At 32.8% G+C, this 20,522-nt stretch overlaps 2 protein-coding genes across 2 annotated transcripts; both read left to right on the top strand.

Annotated features, from left to right (window-relative positions):
- The first annotated feature begins 760 nt into the window (after positions 1-760).
- On the top strand, positions 761-6,093 carry LOC146942706 (RNA polymerase I-associated factor PAF67). The gene is made up of 7 exons (XM_085756756.1): positions 761-1,323; positions 2,186-2,517; positions 3,876-4,215; positions 4,867-5,015; positions 5,131-5,224; positions 5,588-5,659; positions 5,818-6,093. The coding sequence occupies exons 1-7, from the start codon at positions 820-822 to the stop codon at positions 5,860-5,862; spliced, it is 1,536 nt and encodes a 511-aa protein (XP_085612882.1). The 5' UTR covers positions 761-819; the 3' UTR covers positions 5,863-6,093.
- A 1,284-nt stretch (positions 6,094-7,377) lies between these two features.
- LOC146942705 (aspartate aminotransferase 1) lies at positions 7,378-12,001 on the top strand. The gene is made up of 12 exons (XM_085756757.1): positions 7,378-7,690; positions 8,107-8,178; positions 8,787-8,848; positions 8,947-9,030; positions 9,241-9,340; positions 9,444-9,564; positions 9,716-9,879; positions 10,132-10,269; positions 10,522-10,643; positions 10,722-10,816; positions 11,035-11,155; positions 11,785-12,001. The coding sequence occupies exons 1-12, from the start codon at positions 7,487-7,489 to the stop codon at positions 11,867-11,869; spliced, it is 1,368 nt and encodes a 455-aa protein (XP_085612883.1). The 5' UTR covers positions 7,378-7,486; the 3' UTR covers positions 11,870-12,001.
- The last annotated feature ends 8,521 nt before the right edge of the window (positions 12,002-20,522 follow it).

Genomic DNA, 20,522 nt, shown 5'->3' with positions numbered 1-20,522 from the left:
GAAAAAATTAGGTTTAGGGTTAGCTTTACGGATTAAGCATTTACCACGGTTTAGGGTTTATTTTTATCGAGAGAAACAGGTTTAGGGCTTCGTATATATAACCAAAATATTTGCTTCATAAAAAAAAGGCGAGGATAAGAATAAAATTTGTGCGATGCATTTTTTTAGATGGAATTTGTTATGTTAAATTGCAATCGTAAAAGTGTAGAAAATATTTGTTTAAAAAAAAAAAAGGAGGATACGAATGAAATTTGTTAGGTTAATTTTTTTTTTTTGAAAGGGAAATTTGCTAGGTTAATTAATAAATAAGGATTCGGATGGCCAAAACTATAGGAAAACAAATTTCGGATTTAAGTGAATTGATAACAAATTTCGGATATGACCAAAATTATAATTAGAGATAAATATGAAATAGCTGTTTCGGAAAATAGAAAAGATAAATACGAAATAGTTGTTTCGGAAAATAGAAGAGATAAATATAATATGATCAATGGCTAAAATTGAATGGCGCCTAAATGCGCAAGATCCAATGGTTTAGAAAAGTGGATGAAAAAATGGGGGGAAAAAATTAGGTTTAGGGTTAGCTTTACGGGTTAAGTTTTAGTAAATAAGATTTTTTAGGTTTAGTTGTTACAAACCTAATAAGATTAAAGAGTAAGGGAAATCATTTTTTTTAGAGTGTAATAAAAACTTAAAAAAAAAAACTATTTCTAAAAAAAAAATGAGGGTAAATGAATCGCAGTGAAACAACAAAAACCCTAATCTGTTTGGATACTGCGGCCGTAAGCTACCTTCACTCTCTCTGAATCTGCTGTGACAATGGCGAATGACGAAGAACGTCTCCAAGCTCAAGACCTAGGCTACGATCCCAACTTCGTTCCCGATCCAGTCAAAACCTTCGTTGTTCACCTCTACCGTCACATCAGAGAGAAGAATGTATACGAGATCCACCAAATGTACGAAACTTCTTTCCAAACCCTATCTGACCGTTTCTTCAAGGACACACCATGGCCCTCCGTAGACGCTGTCGCTCAATACGTCGATAACGACCATGTCTTCTGTCTTCTCTACCGTGAGATGTGGTTTCGCCACCTCTATGCTCGTCTCACTCCTACGCTTCGTCAGAGAATCGATTCGTGGGATAATTACTGCAGTCTCTTTCAGGTGGTTCTTCATGGTGTTGTCAATATGCAGCTTCCGAATCAATGGCTTTGGGATATGGTTGATGAGTTTGTTTATCAGTTTCAAAGCTTTTGTCAGTATCGTGCTAAAATGAAGAACAAAACTGAACAAGAAATTGCTCTCTTGAAACAGTTCGATCAGGTATATATAATTAGCTCATTTTTATTGTAATTCATTGTGTAATGTTGAATTTGATTTGTCTTTGTGTTTTTTTTATTATCTATTTTATCGGAGGTAGGGTTTGTTTGGATTGATTTATTTGAGTTTGGGTCTGTTTGGATTGACTTTTTTGTTCAGTAGAACTTTTGGAAACAACTTATGGCAATTTTGTAAGCTTTTTTCAACTTATTTTCATAAGTTGTGCAATATAGCTTGTAAAAACAACCTATAGCATTTGCAAAAACAATTTAAAATTAGTTTATCTTTTGCTATAACAACAGCTTATGCAAGCTTATACATAAGCACTTATGCTACATGTTGCAAATATGTTGTTTATCCAAACAAGCCCTTTATATACTAGCATAAACACTTACGAGACTCTGGACCTGTTTGAATGGACTTATTTGAGCTTATCCATTGGCATAAACACTTGTGACACTGATTGAGAGAACACATGAAGACAGGTTATGACATGTTCATAAACTGTTTTAAGCTTATTTCCATAAGCACTCCAAGATAGTTTATGACAACAGCTATATAGCTTATATGAAAACAGTTTAACTTTATTTATCCTTTGTTATAGAAATAGCTTATACTTAGGCGCTTATCATGGTAAATAAGCGCTTATGCTAGAGCTTATGTAAACACCTTATGATGTGTTCCATAGCTGTTTTTACCTTATTTCCACAAGTTTTCCAACTTGACTCATGAAAACAACTTACAACTTATATGAAATCATTTTGACTTAATTTATCTTTTGTAGTAGAAATATATTTTACATAAGCACTTAATGAAGCTGTTCATCCAAAAAGGGTCTTAATTATGTTGTCTTTTGCTGTCTTAGGCTTGGAATGTTTTTGGTGTTCTGAACTTCTTGCAAGCACTAGTTGAGAAGTCAACAATTATTCAGATACTCGAGCAGGAGAAGGAAGGGCTTGAGCAATTCACTGCAAACGATGGCTATGATTACAATGGTGGTAGCAATGTCTTGAAAGTTTTGGGGTATTTCAGTATGGTTGGTTTGCTGAGGGTTCATTGTCTCTTGGGTGATTATCACACTGGTCTCAAGTGCTTGGAACCTATTGATATTAGTCAGTCAGGTGTTTACACCATTGTTATTGGATGCCACATTACCACCATTTACCACTATGGTTTTGCCAATCTTATGCTCCGCAGGTCACGACTTCCACTAATCAATTGCTTGCTTGCTGTTTTGTGTGTATATGATGACATGTAGCTCTTTCAATAATAGCTTCATGTTGTTAGCGATTCATGTGTCTTAACTAACTAAAATAATTTTACCAACTAAACTAATTTATTTGAGGCAGCTTTGCCTTGTATCACTTGAATGGCCGTCTCTATTCTGTCAGTGTATGGTTCATGTCCACAGGCTCAAATAATATTGGTAGTGTTCATTGTGTGTTGTCTTATATAGAATAATATCTTGCACATATCCACACATGGAATGGGATTTCTATCTCTGTTCTTTCTGGGGTTTTTAGGTTATGAATTACAATTGAACATTTAGGATTCATTAGAAATTGGCAAGTAGTTGAGTATCATTTGAAGGTGTGGCATCTCCATTGTAGAATTATATTTCAAAGAGTAAATTACACTCCCCTCCCCTCAAAGATGCTTAAATTACACTCCCCTCCCCTCTTATGTTAAAATATACACTTCCCTCCCCTTTTATTCAAAACATATTAGAAAATATTTCAATCCCCTCCCTTGAGAGAAGCTTGAATTACATTCCCCTCCCCTCTTATGTTAAAATAAAATCTATGCTTTAGTCCCTCAATAATTTTTTTTATTTATAATAATCTAACAAAAAAAATAATCCAACACACTTCAAAGAAAAATAGCATTGTAGGTTCATTTTAATATAATCAAATTTTGAACACATATCTTTCTCTATTTTTTATTCACAATTTCATTAACATATAGTTTTAAACTCTATTATAAAATATGAAACAACCCAAAATAAAATTAAAATATGTGAAAAATTATTAAAGCCGATTAAGTATGGTTATTTAAAAGTGAATTTTATACTCTAAATTATAAAATTAATAACAACATATTTAAATTTAATTGTCATTGACATTTAGATTATAAAGAAACGAATTTATATTTTTTAAATGGTGATGCAAAATTAATATATATTATACAAGTATTTATTTATGTTAAAATGGATTAAAGTGTAGTCCTTATTTACTTATTAAGGGAGGGGGTTGTAATTCAAGCATCTTATAGGGAAGGGGAGTATAAATTTTACTTTTCAAGGGAGGGGGTTGTAATTCAAGCATCTTATAGGGAAGGGGAGTATAAATTTTACTTTTCAAGGGAGGGGAGTGTATATTTCAACATAAGAGGGGAGGGGAGTGTAATTCAAGCATCTTTGAGGGGAGGGGAGTGTAATTTACTCTATTTCAAAAGATGTTTTTTTTTTAATTTTTTTTTTATTTTTTATGTGTGCTTTCCCTTCATGGGTTATAAATTATTACATTACATGGCATGAAATGTAGCCTTTTCTACAGATACGTGGATGCAATTCGTGAATTCAACAAAATTCTCTTGTACATCTTTAAGTACAAGGTGTACCATCAGAAGTCTCCACAATATGAACAGATATTGAAGAAGAATGAACAAATGTATGCGTTGCTGGCGATTTCCCTCTCGCTCTGCCCCCAAAGCAGGCTTGTTGATGAAACTGTGAACTCTCAGTTGCGAGAGAAGTATGGCGAAAAGATGAGTAGAATGCAACGATATGATGATGAGGCTTTTGCTATGTACGATGAGCTCTTCTCATATGCATGCCCCAAGTTTATTACCCCTTCAGCGCCCAGTTTTGAAGAGCCTCTAGTAAATTACAACCAGGTATATCTTATCTTAGACTCCATCTGTGATCTTGGTTCTGGACCATAGAGCATTTTGAGTGAGTGCATAGACCCAAACATTTCAAATTTGAAGTTAGCTCCAATTAGCTTCAAATTTGAATTTCAAAGTCCTTGTTTTCTCTCTCTCTCTCTCTCTCTCTCTCTCTATTGTTTAACTTGTGACTCGTGAGTCGTGAGTAATCATCTTTGCTTCTAGATTGAAATAAATCTGGTTTGGAGTACCTAGCTCCATCTCCCAAAAAGCTGCATAAAGAGAAAGAGAAAATGATCTGTTAATCTATAATCAGATGAGCAGTTAGTGAGCTGTCATAAAAATAATTTTGACTTTTTGAAACTCAAGTTCTCTTGAATTTCATTTAGAATGACTCATGCTTGTTACCTGATTTTTTATGGGGTACATATTTCTTCTTTTTCTACAGTTATATGCTCATTTATCGACATTTATTTTCACATATCTGTTTTTAGACCTCTATTGACTCTGAGCCTTCTATGTTAATGGCTTTATTTGAGGTTTGCAATGATCTGACAAAGTCACTCAACCCATCAGCTGTCATTGTTTAGATGTTATTTTTGCTCCTTTCCAATCCCCCCTTTTAATATATAAATTACTTAAAGTTATTTGTTTCCCCAGGATGCGTATAGACTTCAATTGAAACTGTTCCTTTATGAAGCAAAGCAACAACAGTTGTTATCAGGTCTCCGGACCTTCTTGAAAGTATATTCAACAATCTCCCTTGCAAAACTTGCAAGTTACATGGAAGTAGATGAACCAACTTTAAGGTTGCAAGACTTCTAATTAATCTAGCATTTCCTTGGATCAATATTTTTTTTTTGTTTATTAAATATATATTTGGACACTAGTTTGTTTATGCATTTCCATTTTGATGCTTGGCAGGACTATCTTGATGACATACAAGCACAAGACTCATGCTGTTGATAGTGCTGGAAAAGTAATATCCAATGCTGATGTGGATTTCTATATTGATGATGTAAGTTTGCTTACTATTTCCTCTTGCCTAATCCTTTTCTCTTTGAAGAGATTCATATTTCAAATACAGTTTTTAAATTTTTTAAATAGTTTCTGGGCCACATAAACACAGGTATTTTGTTGAGTTTAAACCTGTGTCTTGATGGTAACAGTAGTATCATTTCGTTGTTCTCAAAATCTATATGAAATTGATGATCAAGTAACTCTGAGCTAAGACCGTTGTTAACTCGCTTCTTGGTCAGGAATTCATATTAATTGTCCTAGCTTGAAGGCGAGAATCAGGCTTTAGGAACTGAACTGTATAGCAATATTTATCTCGAATGATGCTGCAACAATTTTTTAATGATGTTTTCATTTATTGCAGGACACAATTCATGTTGTGGAGTCTAAACCTTCCAAACGGTATGGAGATTACTTCTTGCGTCAGGTTGTTAAGGTATGGTTGCGTCTCCTTTGCGGTCCATATTATTTAGATTTGTCAAGAGTATTCTCTCTAAAATTTAGACAAAAACATTTGACTTTTGGAGCCCATTGCTTGCATTTTGTTACGAAGTAATTATTAGTTCTTATGTAAACCGTCTGTCTTGTTTGCAGCTTGAAAAGGTGATCAACGAGATGGACAGTATAAAGCTGGAGTGAGTTGATGTACTTGGCACCCTTATCGGTTCCCCTTTTTAATTTGCTTTGCCGGCAGAATTTTGTTCACATTTTGTTGAAGGGAAGATGTAGTTAGCTTCCTACGTGTAATACCAAATACTATTTTTTGCTTGTCTTTTATTTAGAGGTATTACCCACCCACTTATGTTTTCAAATGGGGGCATAAAGATTCAATATTCCTTTTTTTGTGGACAAATACCATGTTTCTTTTGATGCGTTGTTCGTTTCTGTTCCTTGTTTATTGCTGAACGCTGTTAATGGCTAGTTTGTAGCATCTATCACTTAACAGTGCAAATATGTAGATTAATGATACGGCTGGGCCTTTCAAAAGCGGAGGAGTCGCAAACTCCGTTAGCTGTCCTTTGTGCTTATCCTTACTCAGTATGTGATGCTCACTATCAGTTTGTTATCAGTTGTCCAATAATGTTTTTGAACATATAAATTTGGTACAAATACTCGACAAAGTACGTTTGGACGTATAATATTTTGTTAATGATTTTTTTTTTTTAAATTTTTTATAGATAAAATTAGAATATATTGTTAGCACAAATATTTTTTTTACAATGATTTTTTGGAACACAAATGTGTTTGATTTCTCACGGGAACAATTTTTGGCGGTTTTAAGGTTCATTTCCTTTAGAAATCAAAGGTTTAGTACAATTTTTCTGTTTTTTAGGGCGTTAATTAATCACTTATTTAACATGTATGTCATTAACCACTAAAGTGCATTGATAAGTCATTAACGACTTAGAGTATTTCATTTTAGTAATTGATAAAATATTTTTTAAATGGTTGCTCAAAAAAAATATTTTAAATGGTTGATGATTCGCAATTGAATTGTTAACTTTGTAAGCAACTAATGAAATGTGTGTTTACTTAAATCATTTTGTAACTGTCAAATAAATTACTAATGTCTAGCATTTTTTGGTTAATAAAAATGTATATACTTCATCATTCAACTCCATATTTTGTCTTTTCTTTTTGAAAGGAACTTTATCAATGAATGGCGTACACTCTGACTTAATTATAATTAAAAATATAAAAAATATTAGCTCGTGTTCTTACAACAAACATCAAGGAATAAAATAAAAATATCTTTTTGAAGATGTGTATTTAAAAAATTTATATTTCCGTTTTAAAATTTGTGTTTTTGTTTTATATTTACCTCGTTAACTTGTTTTCTAAGATACAAGTTAACATGGCCTCAAATTAAATTTTGGTAACTGTATAAGGTAGTCGATACCCTTTACTTGCGGCATTGTTTTTTGTTGCAACAAACAAGTTGAAGAGAGAAGAACGAAAACCAAGGTAAGAATGCAATAAGATAGATAGATAACCCGCCGACTACTACTAGTACATGATATTTATACATGCTTTGCTTCATGATCATGACACGTGATAACAATAAGAAGGGGTTTTCATCAAACCACAACCAAACAAATTCATTACTCCATATATAGAGAGAGTTTTCAACACCATAAAGTTTCTTTCTTTCTTGTTACAAACCGCATAAAGTTCACGAGAGTATACCACCTTTCTACATATTTTAAAATTAAATTTAAATAGGAACCAAAACCAAGGAAATAATACATAGAATATATACAGCATGCGCCCACCGGTTATTCTCGAATCAACAACCACTTTTTATTCTTCTTCACCTGATCGCAGGCTAAACACTATTGCAAAACACTTTCTCGACGTTAACGATCAAAATCAAATGGCTTCTCAAAACATCACTCCTTCTCCAACCGCTTCTTCTGATTCCGTCTTCGCTCATCTCGTTCGTGCTCCTGAAGATCCTATCCTCGGTGTATGTTTGTTTTCTTCTCTTTCTCTTTCTCTTCGATCATCAGATCACTATTTATTTACTTTTTTTTTAATGCTTTTTCATGATCCAATTTCGTCATCTCATTAAGATCGTTTCGTCTGTGATCTTATCTGCACAATTTCAATTTATTAATTATTTTGTATTTATTTGATGAGATTATTATGCAATTTTGATTGTAAATTACGCATGATTGAATTTCAAAGCGATACGGTTCTGATGCTGATGGATTCTTATGTTACGTATCGCAATTGTTTTCTTGTGTTGTGACTTGCGAAGCTTACGCTTCTTTGATAGTGACATAAATTTAATTTCATTCCAAAATTTTGTTAACGATGATTGCTCTGTTATCTTACCTCTGTTTTTTTTGTCTATTTCTTGTGTCTGTGTTTGAAAAATAGGTAACTGTCGCTTACAACAAGGATCCAAGCCCAATTAAGCTCAACTTGGGTGTTGGTGCTTACCGAACTGAGGTTAGAATCTTATTTATTTGGGATGTGGTAGTATTATGTGATACACTATTGCATAATCTGTGACATAATCTATATGAACATCAAACACAACACCAATGCATAATAATTTAAAAAATGGAAGTGATTGAATGCAAATCACATGTGTCAGTGTTGGAGTTCAACACGTCTTCATTCTGAAATATATAGGCATTGTTTGGATATACAACTTATTTGCAGCTTATAGCAGAAATGATTACAGCGTTTTTGTTTAAGCCATTTGATAGTAAAGAAAGAGTTATATTGTTTTCTCATAAACTATTTTGGGGAACTTATGAAAATAAGCTGAGAACAATTTATGAGCTAGTGTTGTAAGCTGTTTTTATAAGCTGTCTCAAACAATATCACAAATCTTATGTTAGGAGATAAACTCAAATAAGTCAATCCAAACAGACCTATACTGCATAATCATCTTTTGCATAATTTGGTCATTGAAAATGCATGTTAAGGAATGATAGATCGATAAGGTAATGAACAATGAAAGCTTCAATTAAAGTGTCAAGATAAGCTTTAAAAATATACTTACTTATTGTGACTTGTGAGTTTTACTAATGGCCTGTGATACTTACCAGGAAGGTAAACCCCTTGTGTTGGATGTTGTGAGGCGAGTTGAACGCCAACTATTGAATGACATGTTAGTACCTGATTCACTATACTTTCTTTTTGCTCATTTGCGAAGATAATTTTTTTCTTTCAGTCTTTATATAAATTTCTGTTCTGCATTGTTTTTAGGTCACGCAACAAGGAGTATATTCCAATTGTTGGGCTCGCTGATTTTAACAAATTGAGTGCTAAGCTTATTTTTGGTGCAGACAGGTTAATAATTGAAACTTGATGTTATTATATTAACTTTTCTTGTTCAATCAATAATTTCTTGTTTGCAATTAAATATTCTTATCAGTGTCCCCGTGAGCTTAGCTCAGTTATGCATAATTTATGCAAGGTCCGAGGTTCACCACCAAAAAAAAAAAAATATTCTTATCAGTCAGTTCCTAACTGTTCTTTTGCCCACTTTTTTGAACATAGCCCTGCTATTCAAGAGAACAGGGTTACCACTGTTCAAGGCTTATCTGGTACTGGTTCGCTAAGAGTTGGGGGTGAATTTCTAGCTAAACACTATCATCAAGTAAAGTGATCTATCCTTAACTTTCTCTCCCCTTTATATTTTTTTAACTAATATTGCTGTATATCGTTGGGCTTACCGTGTTTGTTTGCCTTGATCTTTTCAGCGCATTATATACTTGCCAACACCTACTTGGGGCAATCATACAAAGGTTTTCAACTTGGCAGGTTTAACTGTCAAAACATATCGCTACTATGCTCCAGCAACACGAGGGCTTGACTTTCAAGGTTAGAAACTATTCTATCAAGCTGTGAAATGTTCATTCCTTATTTTCGCATTTGTATCAACGTTCATGTGTCCCAATATGCATCATGATCAATACTCAATAACATAATTGGATTTCATTTAATGGTATTTCCCCCTCCTTGTTCCTTACAGGACTTCTTGAGGATCTTGGTTCTGCCCCATCTGGATCTGTTGTTTTGCTACATGCATGTGCACATAACCCTACTGGTGTTGATCCAACGCTTGAACAATGGGAGCAGATTAGACAGCTGATAAGATCAAAATCTTTGTTACCTTTCTTTGACAGTGCTTATCAGGCAAGCATTTTGCATAACATTGTGCTTTTTGTTTTCTACCATTGAGAAACTTGTGTGTGGACATAATCTACAAATGTTTACTTCAAAATCACAAATCCAACCATTTCTAATCTCTTGAATCTTGAAGCTTCCCATTTCTTGGGATAATCCATGGTGAATAATGTCCACACAAGAATATACTTCTACCATATCTCCAATGCATATTCTTTTATTGAAAACTCTTTTTTAGCCACATCTATTTTTGTTCAACAGGGTTTTGCCAGTGGAAGTCTAGATGCAGATGCACAGCCTGTTCGTTTGTTTGTTGCTGATGGTGGAGAATTGCTGGTAGCCCAGAGTTATGCGAAGAACATGGGTCTTTATGGTGAACGTGTTGGTGCCTTGAGCATTGTAAGCATTTCAAAGCATTAAATGGAGACAATTTTATGGGTTTCATCTGTAGTGATTAGTGATCTGGCCTTGTATTTCATCCCATTCAATATGATTTTTTCCCTGCTTATGATTTGAATCATGTTATCTTTTTAGCACAAATAATGTGATTGATAAATTTAGATTTTTCTACATAAAGAAGCTTGGCCACAAGTAACATGTGTTTTTGACGAGTTTCCCTGATTTTCCTTTTCTACAATAAATGCTCCCCAGGTCAGCAAGTCAGCGGATGTTTCAAGCAGGGTTGAGAGCCAACTGAAACTTGTGATTAGGCCCATGTACTCAAGTCCTCCTATTCATGGTGCATCCATTGTGGCCGCCATTCTCAAGGACAGGTAGTGAGACAATATACTTCTGCTTCCCTTGGCTGGACTTGGACATATGTATTCTTACTTGTTTTGCTCCTCTTTCAGGGATTTGTACAATGACTGGACTATTGAGTTGAAGGCAATGGCTGATCGCATTATCAATATGCGCCAACAACTTTTTGATGCTTTACGTGCTAGAGGTTGGTCTCTACAAAGAATCTTTTGCAATTCCTTTGGCTTGTCCTTTCTGTACAGTTCTTTATCATTGTTTTGCACATGTATGCGAGAAGTTCTTGTTTGCTTTTGCTTGCTCATTCTTTCTAATCTCTGTCTATCTTCTCCTGCGAGAATCTTTCAAGGATTTTATATCCATGAAACATTTATTTGAGTTGTACTTATTTCTCCTGCAATTGAATAGGTACACCAGGTGATTGGAGTCACATTATCAAGCAAATTGGAATGTTTACTTTCACAGGGTTGAATCCTGAGCAAGTTTCCATCTTGACTAAAGAGTACCATATATACCTGACATCTGATGGGTAAGACAATTTTATTTCTGACTTATTCAATTAGTTCAGACGAGTAGGATGCAAATTCTCTTTTGTTTCTTTATGTTCCAGTTAAGTGTGAACATGGTGCCTATAGCTTGCGTACCATGCTGTTGTCCAATTTATTTTGCTGTTAATAAATATGAAGTTGCAATGTGCAACATGTTGGGGGCTAAAGTTTAGAATCCATTATTCTCTTAATCAAGTCATCATACATATGTTTGTGTTTTCTGCATCATGCTCATTGTTTATAACAAGAATTTATTTTGTTATTAAGGCTGGTTTTTGAAGTCTAAATAAATTCTTACAGTTCATTTAAAAAAAGATTATAGTTCATTTATAAAAAGATAAATTCTTATAAACAAACTCTTGAACCAAAGATTTTTGAAAGTATGTACTGTTTGATGTGGTATTTAGTTACTTTTTAGTTTGAGTTGCATTCTTTTTAGTTTAAGGACTATGAGAGATGATGCTGTCTCAGTAACTATTTGCTTCTGCTGTCTCTTGCTGTTAATCTCTACCTACAGCATGGATATATATTTCTGATAACCCTTATGTGTAATCATTCATTTATGCTGAAATTCCACATAACTCAAGACATGCATTTGTTTATTGTGCAGGAGGATTAGCATGGCTGGTTTGAGCTCCAAAACAGTCCCACATCTGGCTGATGCAATACATGCAGTTGTAACCCGAGTTGCTTAAATTTCAATGTTTGTTATCAATTCATCCCCGTGATGGTGGATATTTTTTGTCTAATAAGTGTCCCATCAACAATGAAACCTTTATTTGTCAAAAACGATCAAGTCTTTTATATGATGTGAGAATTACAAACAACTTCCTGATGCCTTCCCCCCATAGAGAACTTTCCTTGTACATCTGTTGCTGGGGAGAGCCGTTAAGTTCTCATAGGACATATTGAAAAAGAAAAAACGACTCTGTCGTAGGATTTGGCATGTACTTTAGTTTCTTAATTTCATGAAGAGTCTCAAATCTTTGTATGGTTTTGGGGGTTTAAGTTTCCTCTTACAAAAGAAAAGGTATCATTTTTTTGACAAAAAATAAGGAATGATTTTGAGCAGGAATGTATTCTTAATTTAAGGGTTTGACATTGTGGTAAAAAAAAACAAGTCTTGCAAGTCTAGTATCTTCTAAAAATTATACATCATATTAATTATAACTCAACAATGGACATTTATTATAAAATTAATTTACTGAGGTTTAATGATGCTAGTTTACTGAGGCCTAATCCCTACTTTGATTTCGGTCTTGCTAGTTTAATTAGACTAGTTTTCGAGCCTCCAATCTTATGGAACAAGTCAAGTGGAGTTTGAGTTTCACTAGGCTTATTCTGATGCTAAAACCCCTTATAAAGCTCTCATGTAACACCCCGTTTTCCCAACGTAAAAAAATTTCATAATTAAAAATCAGAGTATTTCACTTTAAACGGAATGCTACACTTCTTAAAAATTCATAAACTGAATGAATAACAATTTATTCTTCAAGATCATTTAACATAAGTAATTCAAAACTTCGCAACGGAAATTAGTTCAACAATAAAAATAATCTTTGGCACGCAGGCCTCAACATAAAAATCTCATAAGTCTTGTTCAACATTTATTCATAATAATCCATAAGTAATACGTAAGGAATAGAAATAGAAGACATAATCTCATCCCGTTACGTATCAGAGCACCTAAGACACACTTGTGAGGAGTCCACTCACGACCGCAACTAATCCTGGTTACCTGCAAGTTACCCATACGAAGAGCAACATTTTCAAGCAGAGGGGTGAGATTTCTCAAACAATAATATTAAGCATATAAATCATATAAAGTACATTCAACAACTTAAACATCTTATAATTCATTAATCATATCTAACAACTTAAACTTCCTTAACTAGTGTCATTAATCTTCTTATATTGGTCGTAAAACTATCTTAATACTAATCATAAACATCTTCATATATTATCAATTACTAATCTTAACATCATCATATAACATCAAATAATAGTCTCCAACAATCATCACATAACATCAATATTAATCACAAACGTTACCACATTTCATCAAACATTATTTATAAGCATCAACACCTAATATCAAATATAATCATAAGCATCATCATGTAATTTCACATAAGTATTATTATCAAAACATAGCATTACCGAAAACAACTTCATAATCAAATTCGTAATCAACTTCATATATCAACATAATTATAACTCACGTAACATCTTATCATAAATCATTCGTCTTCATTCATCATAGCTCTTCATTAATAATTTATCAACTTGACATCTTAACAACTTGACAACTTGACATCTCAACATCTTAACAACTTCGACTCGACTATGCAACTTCTACTTCTCAAATCATCTTAAATCATCTTAGACATCTTCATTATGCATGTGGTACCACCAGGGCATTAAGCCCTCTTCTCTAAGGTCATAAAGGACCTGTCGGGCATTAAGCCCCCATCTCTAAGGTCATAAAGGACCTGTCGGACATTGAGCCCCCATCTCTGACTATGCAACGACACAACTCAAATGCAACGACATAACTTTCGTACAACTTAGACAACTTCATGAACATCTATGACACCCTAACATCTTGACATCTTGACAACATAACATCTTAACAACTTGATGACTTCATAACGACTCTACGACTTAACAACTCTTATCATCTTAACGTCTTAACATCTTAACATCTTAGCATCTTAACAACATATGGATCACATAAATAATTCATGTCATATCATAATATAACAATATCAAATGATAATAAACAACATCTTAAAACATCATATTCATCAATCATAAACAACTTCATATAACATCGTATTTAAACATCGACAATAATTCACTATGTATCTTTGTAAAAACATAATAAATTATCCACAACATATTTTCATGTCAAACCAAAGCTACTGGAAAGATATCACAAATATCAACAACTTTCATGTTTACAACAAAGATCAATTCAAAACAGAAACATATGAACAAAACGCAAAAACATGAAACAGAGAATGCTGTCACCGTACAATTTTGCTAAGACCTCCCTGTAGTATTTTCATCATAACTCAAAGACCAAACGTCATTTTCACGTCAAACCAAAGCCACTAGAAAGCTAACAAAATTATCTAAAACTTTCATGTTTACTCCTAAGACCAATTCTGTACCGATCAATACCAGTTTTCATTTTAAATTCGGAAAAGTTGTGCTGAAAGTCCATAAAAATTCACTGTGACCTACGTGCAGTAATTTGACCATAAATCAAGTTCTATAAATCGTTTTGACGTGAGACCAATGGCATTAGAAAGCTAACATTCATACCTACAACTTTCGTGTTTACACCTAAGACCAATTCCGCACCGATCAATACCAGTTTTAATATCAAAATTCGGGCAGAATGCAGATTTTCTTCAAGTTTCACCTAATCTCATGGTGCTAACCTCAAAACTGATTCTAAATATCATTCTAATGATTATCTAAGGTTTGTACACAATTTCTACATCAATTCAACAAGTTTTCATCATCTAATCATCAAATCTCTCTCAAAACCCTAATTCTCAAATTCTCACAAACTCTCCCCAACTTGTTAGATGTAATCTAATGATTTAACAACTTAATATTAATGCAAGATAGTCTCACCCTCACCTTAGATTAATTCTTGAATCAGCAGCAACGTTCTTCTTTCCTAAGGTATTCTCTTCTTCTCTTGACTTTTCTCTTCTCTTCTCTTCTTTCTTGTTCTCCTCTTTTCCAAAAAGCGGTTTAAGGTAAACTCTTTCTAACATAAGCTTCTCTATTTATAATACTAAAATATTCTTCCCAAATCTATTTAGGCCCAACAACTTATTCTTCTTTCTATTCTAACCTCCAATTTTACTCACACTAATAATTCTCATATTCTAATAAATAATATTTCTCTACTAAATATATAATAATACACCAAATAACAAATATATATCTATAACAATTAACAAATATATTATGCTAGTAAATACCAACATATAACATAACAAAATATATTAACTAAATTATAAAAAGACATCTAATCTCAACAAATCATATATCTCTCATATACATCATATAAATATATAAATATATTCTAAAACTAATTAAAATAATTAAATAAAAAGGAGGGCGTTACATCTGATGGGTGGTGGAAAGTGGTTAGCAAAAGATGGATTTTGGTTGAAAATCGTTCTAGAAGGATTTGATGAGTAAATCAATCAATTTTTTTTAGAACAAAAATCAATTAACTTGACAGACATGGTAAAAACTGAATTTTGTAATACCATTAATCGATTTGACACGAGGATTGAATACATATACTTTCAAATGCTTCTGATACACAAGGAAAACCAAAACAACTGGAAACGATAAAACCATGGGTAACTAGCGATTTAACGAATATCATCTATTAGAATATGACAAATTTTATAAAAGAAATGTAGAAAAACACGATTCATCATGTACACCCATAAAAACAATCATCTCGAACGCAAAGGTGGGAGGAGAAATTCAAGATTATATCATGAGGAGTGAATCGTTGGTAGTGACTAAGAGTGCACAAACGACACAACATGCAATAAGTCAAAAAATCTGAGTGAAATTGCAACAAGCCTGTTAAGGTTCTTATGTACATTGCAAACAAAATTCACTTTATTTTTCAATGTTATGCATTCTAGTTAGGAATTCGCGCAATTAAAGTTTGAAAGTTACGTGTAAAAGGCTAAAAATATTGAGTGAAAAAAAGTTTATTATACAAAATCATATAAAGTTCAAAGAAAATAATTATAGTGACAAAAATATATAATAACATATTAATATGATTTTTTTTTTATAAAAATCTGGGGAGACAGTGACTGTAACACCCGGTTTTCCCAACTTAAAAATTTCACAAAAATTATCAGAGTTTATCAACATAACGGAGCATCACATACATCATTTCCAACAATTATAGTAATAGGAATACTATTTATTTAAGCGACCTGTCTTTATAAAATTCAATAATCAAATGCAGCGGAATTTAGTTTACATCATCTCATAAAATCCTTGGCATTAAAAGGCCACAACTTAACATCTCAATTAGTCTTCATAAAATACTTCAACATTATTAAAATAAAATACGTAACAAGGAAAAACAAGCATCAGACAATCCCCATACCGTTACGTATCAGAGCATTCTAGACACGATGTGAGGAGTCTACTCACGAACACATCTAGTCCTGGTTACCTGCAAGTTACCCATACGAAGGGCAACATTTTCAAGCAGAAAGGGTGAGATTTCACATTCATTAATTAACAAATAATAATTCATAAAAAGATAACCAACAACATATATCTAACATTAATATCATCATTCTAACATCATTTAACAAAGCTAAGTAGTCAACAACTTCATAGTTACCAAAAGCAACATATTCATTCTTATAACTCATCATTTATATCATTTATTAACGTTAGGACAGCAACAACAACGGCAAGACAGCAACATCATCACATCATTCATCATTTATCATAAGTTATGATGACTCTACAATGCAACAACAAATCCAACAACAACTTAGACAACTTCAACATGCATGTGGTACCACCAGGGCATTAAGCCCCCATCGCTAAGGTCATATTTGGACCTGTCGGGCATTAAGCCCCCATCGCTAAGGTCATAAAGAACCTGTCGGGCATTAAGCCCCCATCGCTGACTATGCATCAACTCGACTCTAAATGCAACAACTTCATTTTTCATGTTAAATTCATTAATAATTACTCACAAGGATTTCATCACAACATAGATTAAATACTTATAAACATCTTAATTACACTCATAGTACTCAAGCTTTGAAGTTTGGAGACAATCTATAAGTTTTGGGTTAGTTTTCATAAAATTTCACTAAGACCTCCTTAAAGTGTTTTCATCATATCTCAAAAACTAAGACACATTTTCACGTCAAACCAAAGCCACTAGAAAACTACCTCAATTATCTACAACTCTCATGTTTACACCAAGAGCCAGTTCAAAACAGAAACGGGTGAAAAAGACGCAAGAATGCGAAAACAGGGGATGCTGTCACTATTACATCGTACTACGATGGAATGCATCTTACTACGATGGAAGGTGCTGAAAAAGTCTTGTTTGCTACTGGAAAAATCGTAGTACGATTTCCCAGCATCGTACTACGATGGAACGTGAACAGCTCTACGGGAACAGACCAGTTTTCACTCCAAAAACCCCAATTTCATCAACCCAAACCCCAAATTTGATAGGGAACATTACCTATGATAAATCTAAGACCTGAACATCAATTTAACACAACTCCAATGAATTTTCTACTCTATTAACAACCCAGCACATCTTCAAAATCTAATTTCTCAAACAACCAAAACTATGAACATCAACATAAGATTAACCCTAATCCCAATCCCTTAAACCTACAACAATTGACCACTTCCTATGAATCAAAACTTGTTAATAATGAGAGTTAGTCTCACCCTTACCTTAGATTATCTTCCTGAAATCCAACAGCCGCGTTCTTCGTTCTTAGGGTTCTCTCTGACTTCTCTTCTTTCTCTCCTCTTTTCTCAGTTGTACGCGTTCTAATTTTTCTTTCTCACTTACAGATTTTATTCTTTCCCTAATTGCTCTTCTCACCACAATCCTACTCTTTCCCCTATTAATTAATTATTTCTACTAACAATAATATTTCTCCCCCACTTAAGAATAATACTTATATTATCAACTATTAACATATATTCCACCAATATAAATATAATAACAATAATAATAATAATAATATTCTAATAAAATGCAATAGTTCACTCAAATAATAATTATGAAAAAGTGGGCGTTACAGTGACCTCTGTTGGTTCCCCTTCTAACTCCATCCTTGACTGCAGCCAAGTAATTAAATGGACAAATAAGTCCACTTCTAGAAGGCCCAAACCTTACTATATGGATTGAGAAATTTTATCGTTTCATGGGAATAATTTACTCCTCACCCCAAAAATTATATATCCCTACAAATCATAAAAAATATAAATTTTAACCTTTTTTTAAAATAAACCAGTTCACTCCAAGTTTTTTCCACCGATAAAAAAATTCATATAACAACTCATACATATAAAACTTTTTAATGTAAAGAATCAGATGTTTGTTTCTCTTTTAATGATATAAGTCTGATTACCGATTTCATCATAAAATTTCCTAGGCTATTCTCATGCTTCGAAACCTGTGCCTAACCTTAAATTTTCAGCAACATCTTTGTCTCTCGACTAAAGTGGATGCCTAATATTTTCTTAAACACACTAGGACTAGATTAGGTTTTGAATTCCCTTAACAAAAGAAAAGAATGAGGTTTTGAAAAAATTCATCATATGACTACTTTCCATGATCCCAAGACAAAAAGAGACTACTCATTTGTCATAGTAATGAGCAATCTAAAAAAATAAATAAAGAGATCAAGTAAATAACAAGTAAAAACAATAAAACTTTTATCGGAAACATGTGCACAATTACAAGAGATCTACTCCCTCCGGTCATTATTATAAGCAAAAATCAACTTTTTAGGTTCATTCATTAAATGATGTATTTAGTCAATAATATAGACTAAATACATCATTTAATGAATGAACCTAAAAAGTTGATTTTTGCTTATAATAGTGACAGGAGGGAGTATATGAAATGCCGTGTGAGATAAAGGTTAGGCTTGTCTCCCTAAAAAAAAAGGTTAGGCTTATCATATAAAATTCAATCACACAATTGTAAGATTTTCGATTCAAACTCAGAAGAAGATATCAACATTGAGAGTTAAACCAAATTAGACACTTGCTAGTGAATTTAGAGTAAGAAGGAAAATTTATATTTAAGACCAATTTATATTTAAGACCACTTTCTCTCGTGGCCTAGTCAAATATCTTTTTTAATAGGTAGGCAAAATGACAATAACCATTGAAAACTAGCAACAGACCCGTGCTAAGCACGGGACCGTGCTCCGCACGGGCTGCTCCTTAAATCACGATTTATGCGTCAAAACGCATTTACAATATTATTTACATTGAGAAATAAGAAAAAAAATTATTGATAAAGATGAAGATAATAATAAAAATATTGAAATATTTTTTATTAAATAATATAAAGTGGTAGACTAAAAATATGTGAAAATATTATAAATAATAAAATCACAATAATGATAACGGAGACTTTAATAAACCCAGTGATTTTTATATATCATTGAAAAATATTTGTAATTTTTTTAGCATTTTTTTATTTTTATATGAATTCATAAACAATGAATATGTATATCGTGCAAGATTATTATATCAAATTATAATTAGTATATGTAACCAAAAAAAATATAATTAGTATATTATAGTTACTCCCACTATTATTTAGAAGATACAATTAAACATGACAATGAGGCGGGTGGGGATAGGTTTTACCTTCCCCGTCCCCATACCCTACTACCATATACTTACCCGCTATCCTACCCATACCCAACAGGGATGAGAAATCAAATCTCATCCCTGTCTTCGATGGGTTCGGGTATCTCAGCTCCATCCCCGCAATGGATATTTTTTTTTAATAAAAGAGAAGTATTTTTCTGCCTCAGACGCAATGTTGCAATGCATTATCCTGCAAAGAAATGACGACGATAGATCATGGCTATGGTGATGGAGAATAGAGAGAACTCTGAGAAGTGAGTATCATTTGATAGACTGAGACTTTGATTATGTGACTGAAATGATTTATGGTTTGAGTTTCTTTTTATATAAAAGGGGGCAATAAAATGTTTTTCTACATTTGGGACGAGTTTGAGTATAGATTTAGGGTGGGTATACCTATTTCCCCGTTACTCTTCCCGTACCCGTGTTTTAAAATCGAGGAAAAATCAAACCGAGTCAAAGAGGGGAAAAATCCATCAAATTGAGTTCGGTTCGGATGGGTACTCACGGGTATGAGTTTTGTTGTCATGCCTAGATACAATACATAAAAAAAATCAATTTAATTAATTAATGTGACTGATTGGTGTCCCATGTATGATTTGTACAACAATATTAGTTAGTGTCTAATTAATTAGAGAGTTGTCTTGTGTTTTTTTATATAGTCATTCTTTGAAAGGATATAATGATTAATAATGAATAACGATTAAAAATAATAATTTTATATGATATTAAGATAAACCAAAAAACGTATGAAAATCATTTATACAAAAAAAGTAATCTTGAAGATGTGTAATTTTATGTAAGGTAGTTGTATTTCTCATAATAAATACTAACCCTGTGTATAAATTATAAATGAGAAAGATTTTGTAACTCTCTAAAAGTTATGTTATAGTTATGTTATTT

Source organism: Medicago sativa, chromosome 3 (genome assembly GCF_051527215.1).
Source record: "Medicago sativa cultivar Bolivia chromosome 3, Bolivia_mono, whole genome shotgun sequence".
Classification (NCBI taxonomy): domain Eukaryota; kingdom Viridiplantae; phylum Streptophyta; class Magnoliopsida; order Fabales; family Fabaceae; genus Medicago; species Medicago sativa.
This window is presented reverse-complemented; position numbering and strand designations above follow the sequence as displayed.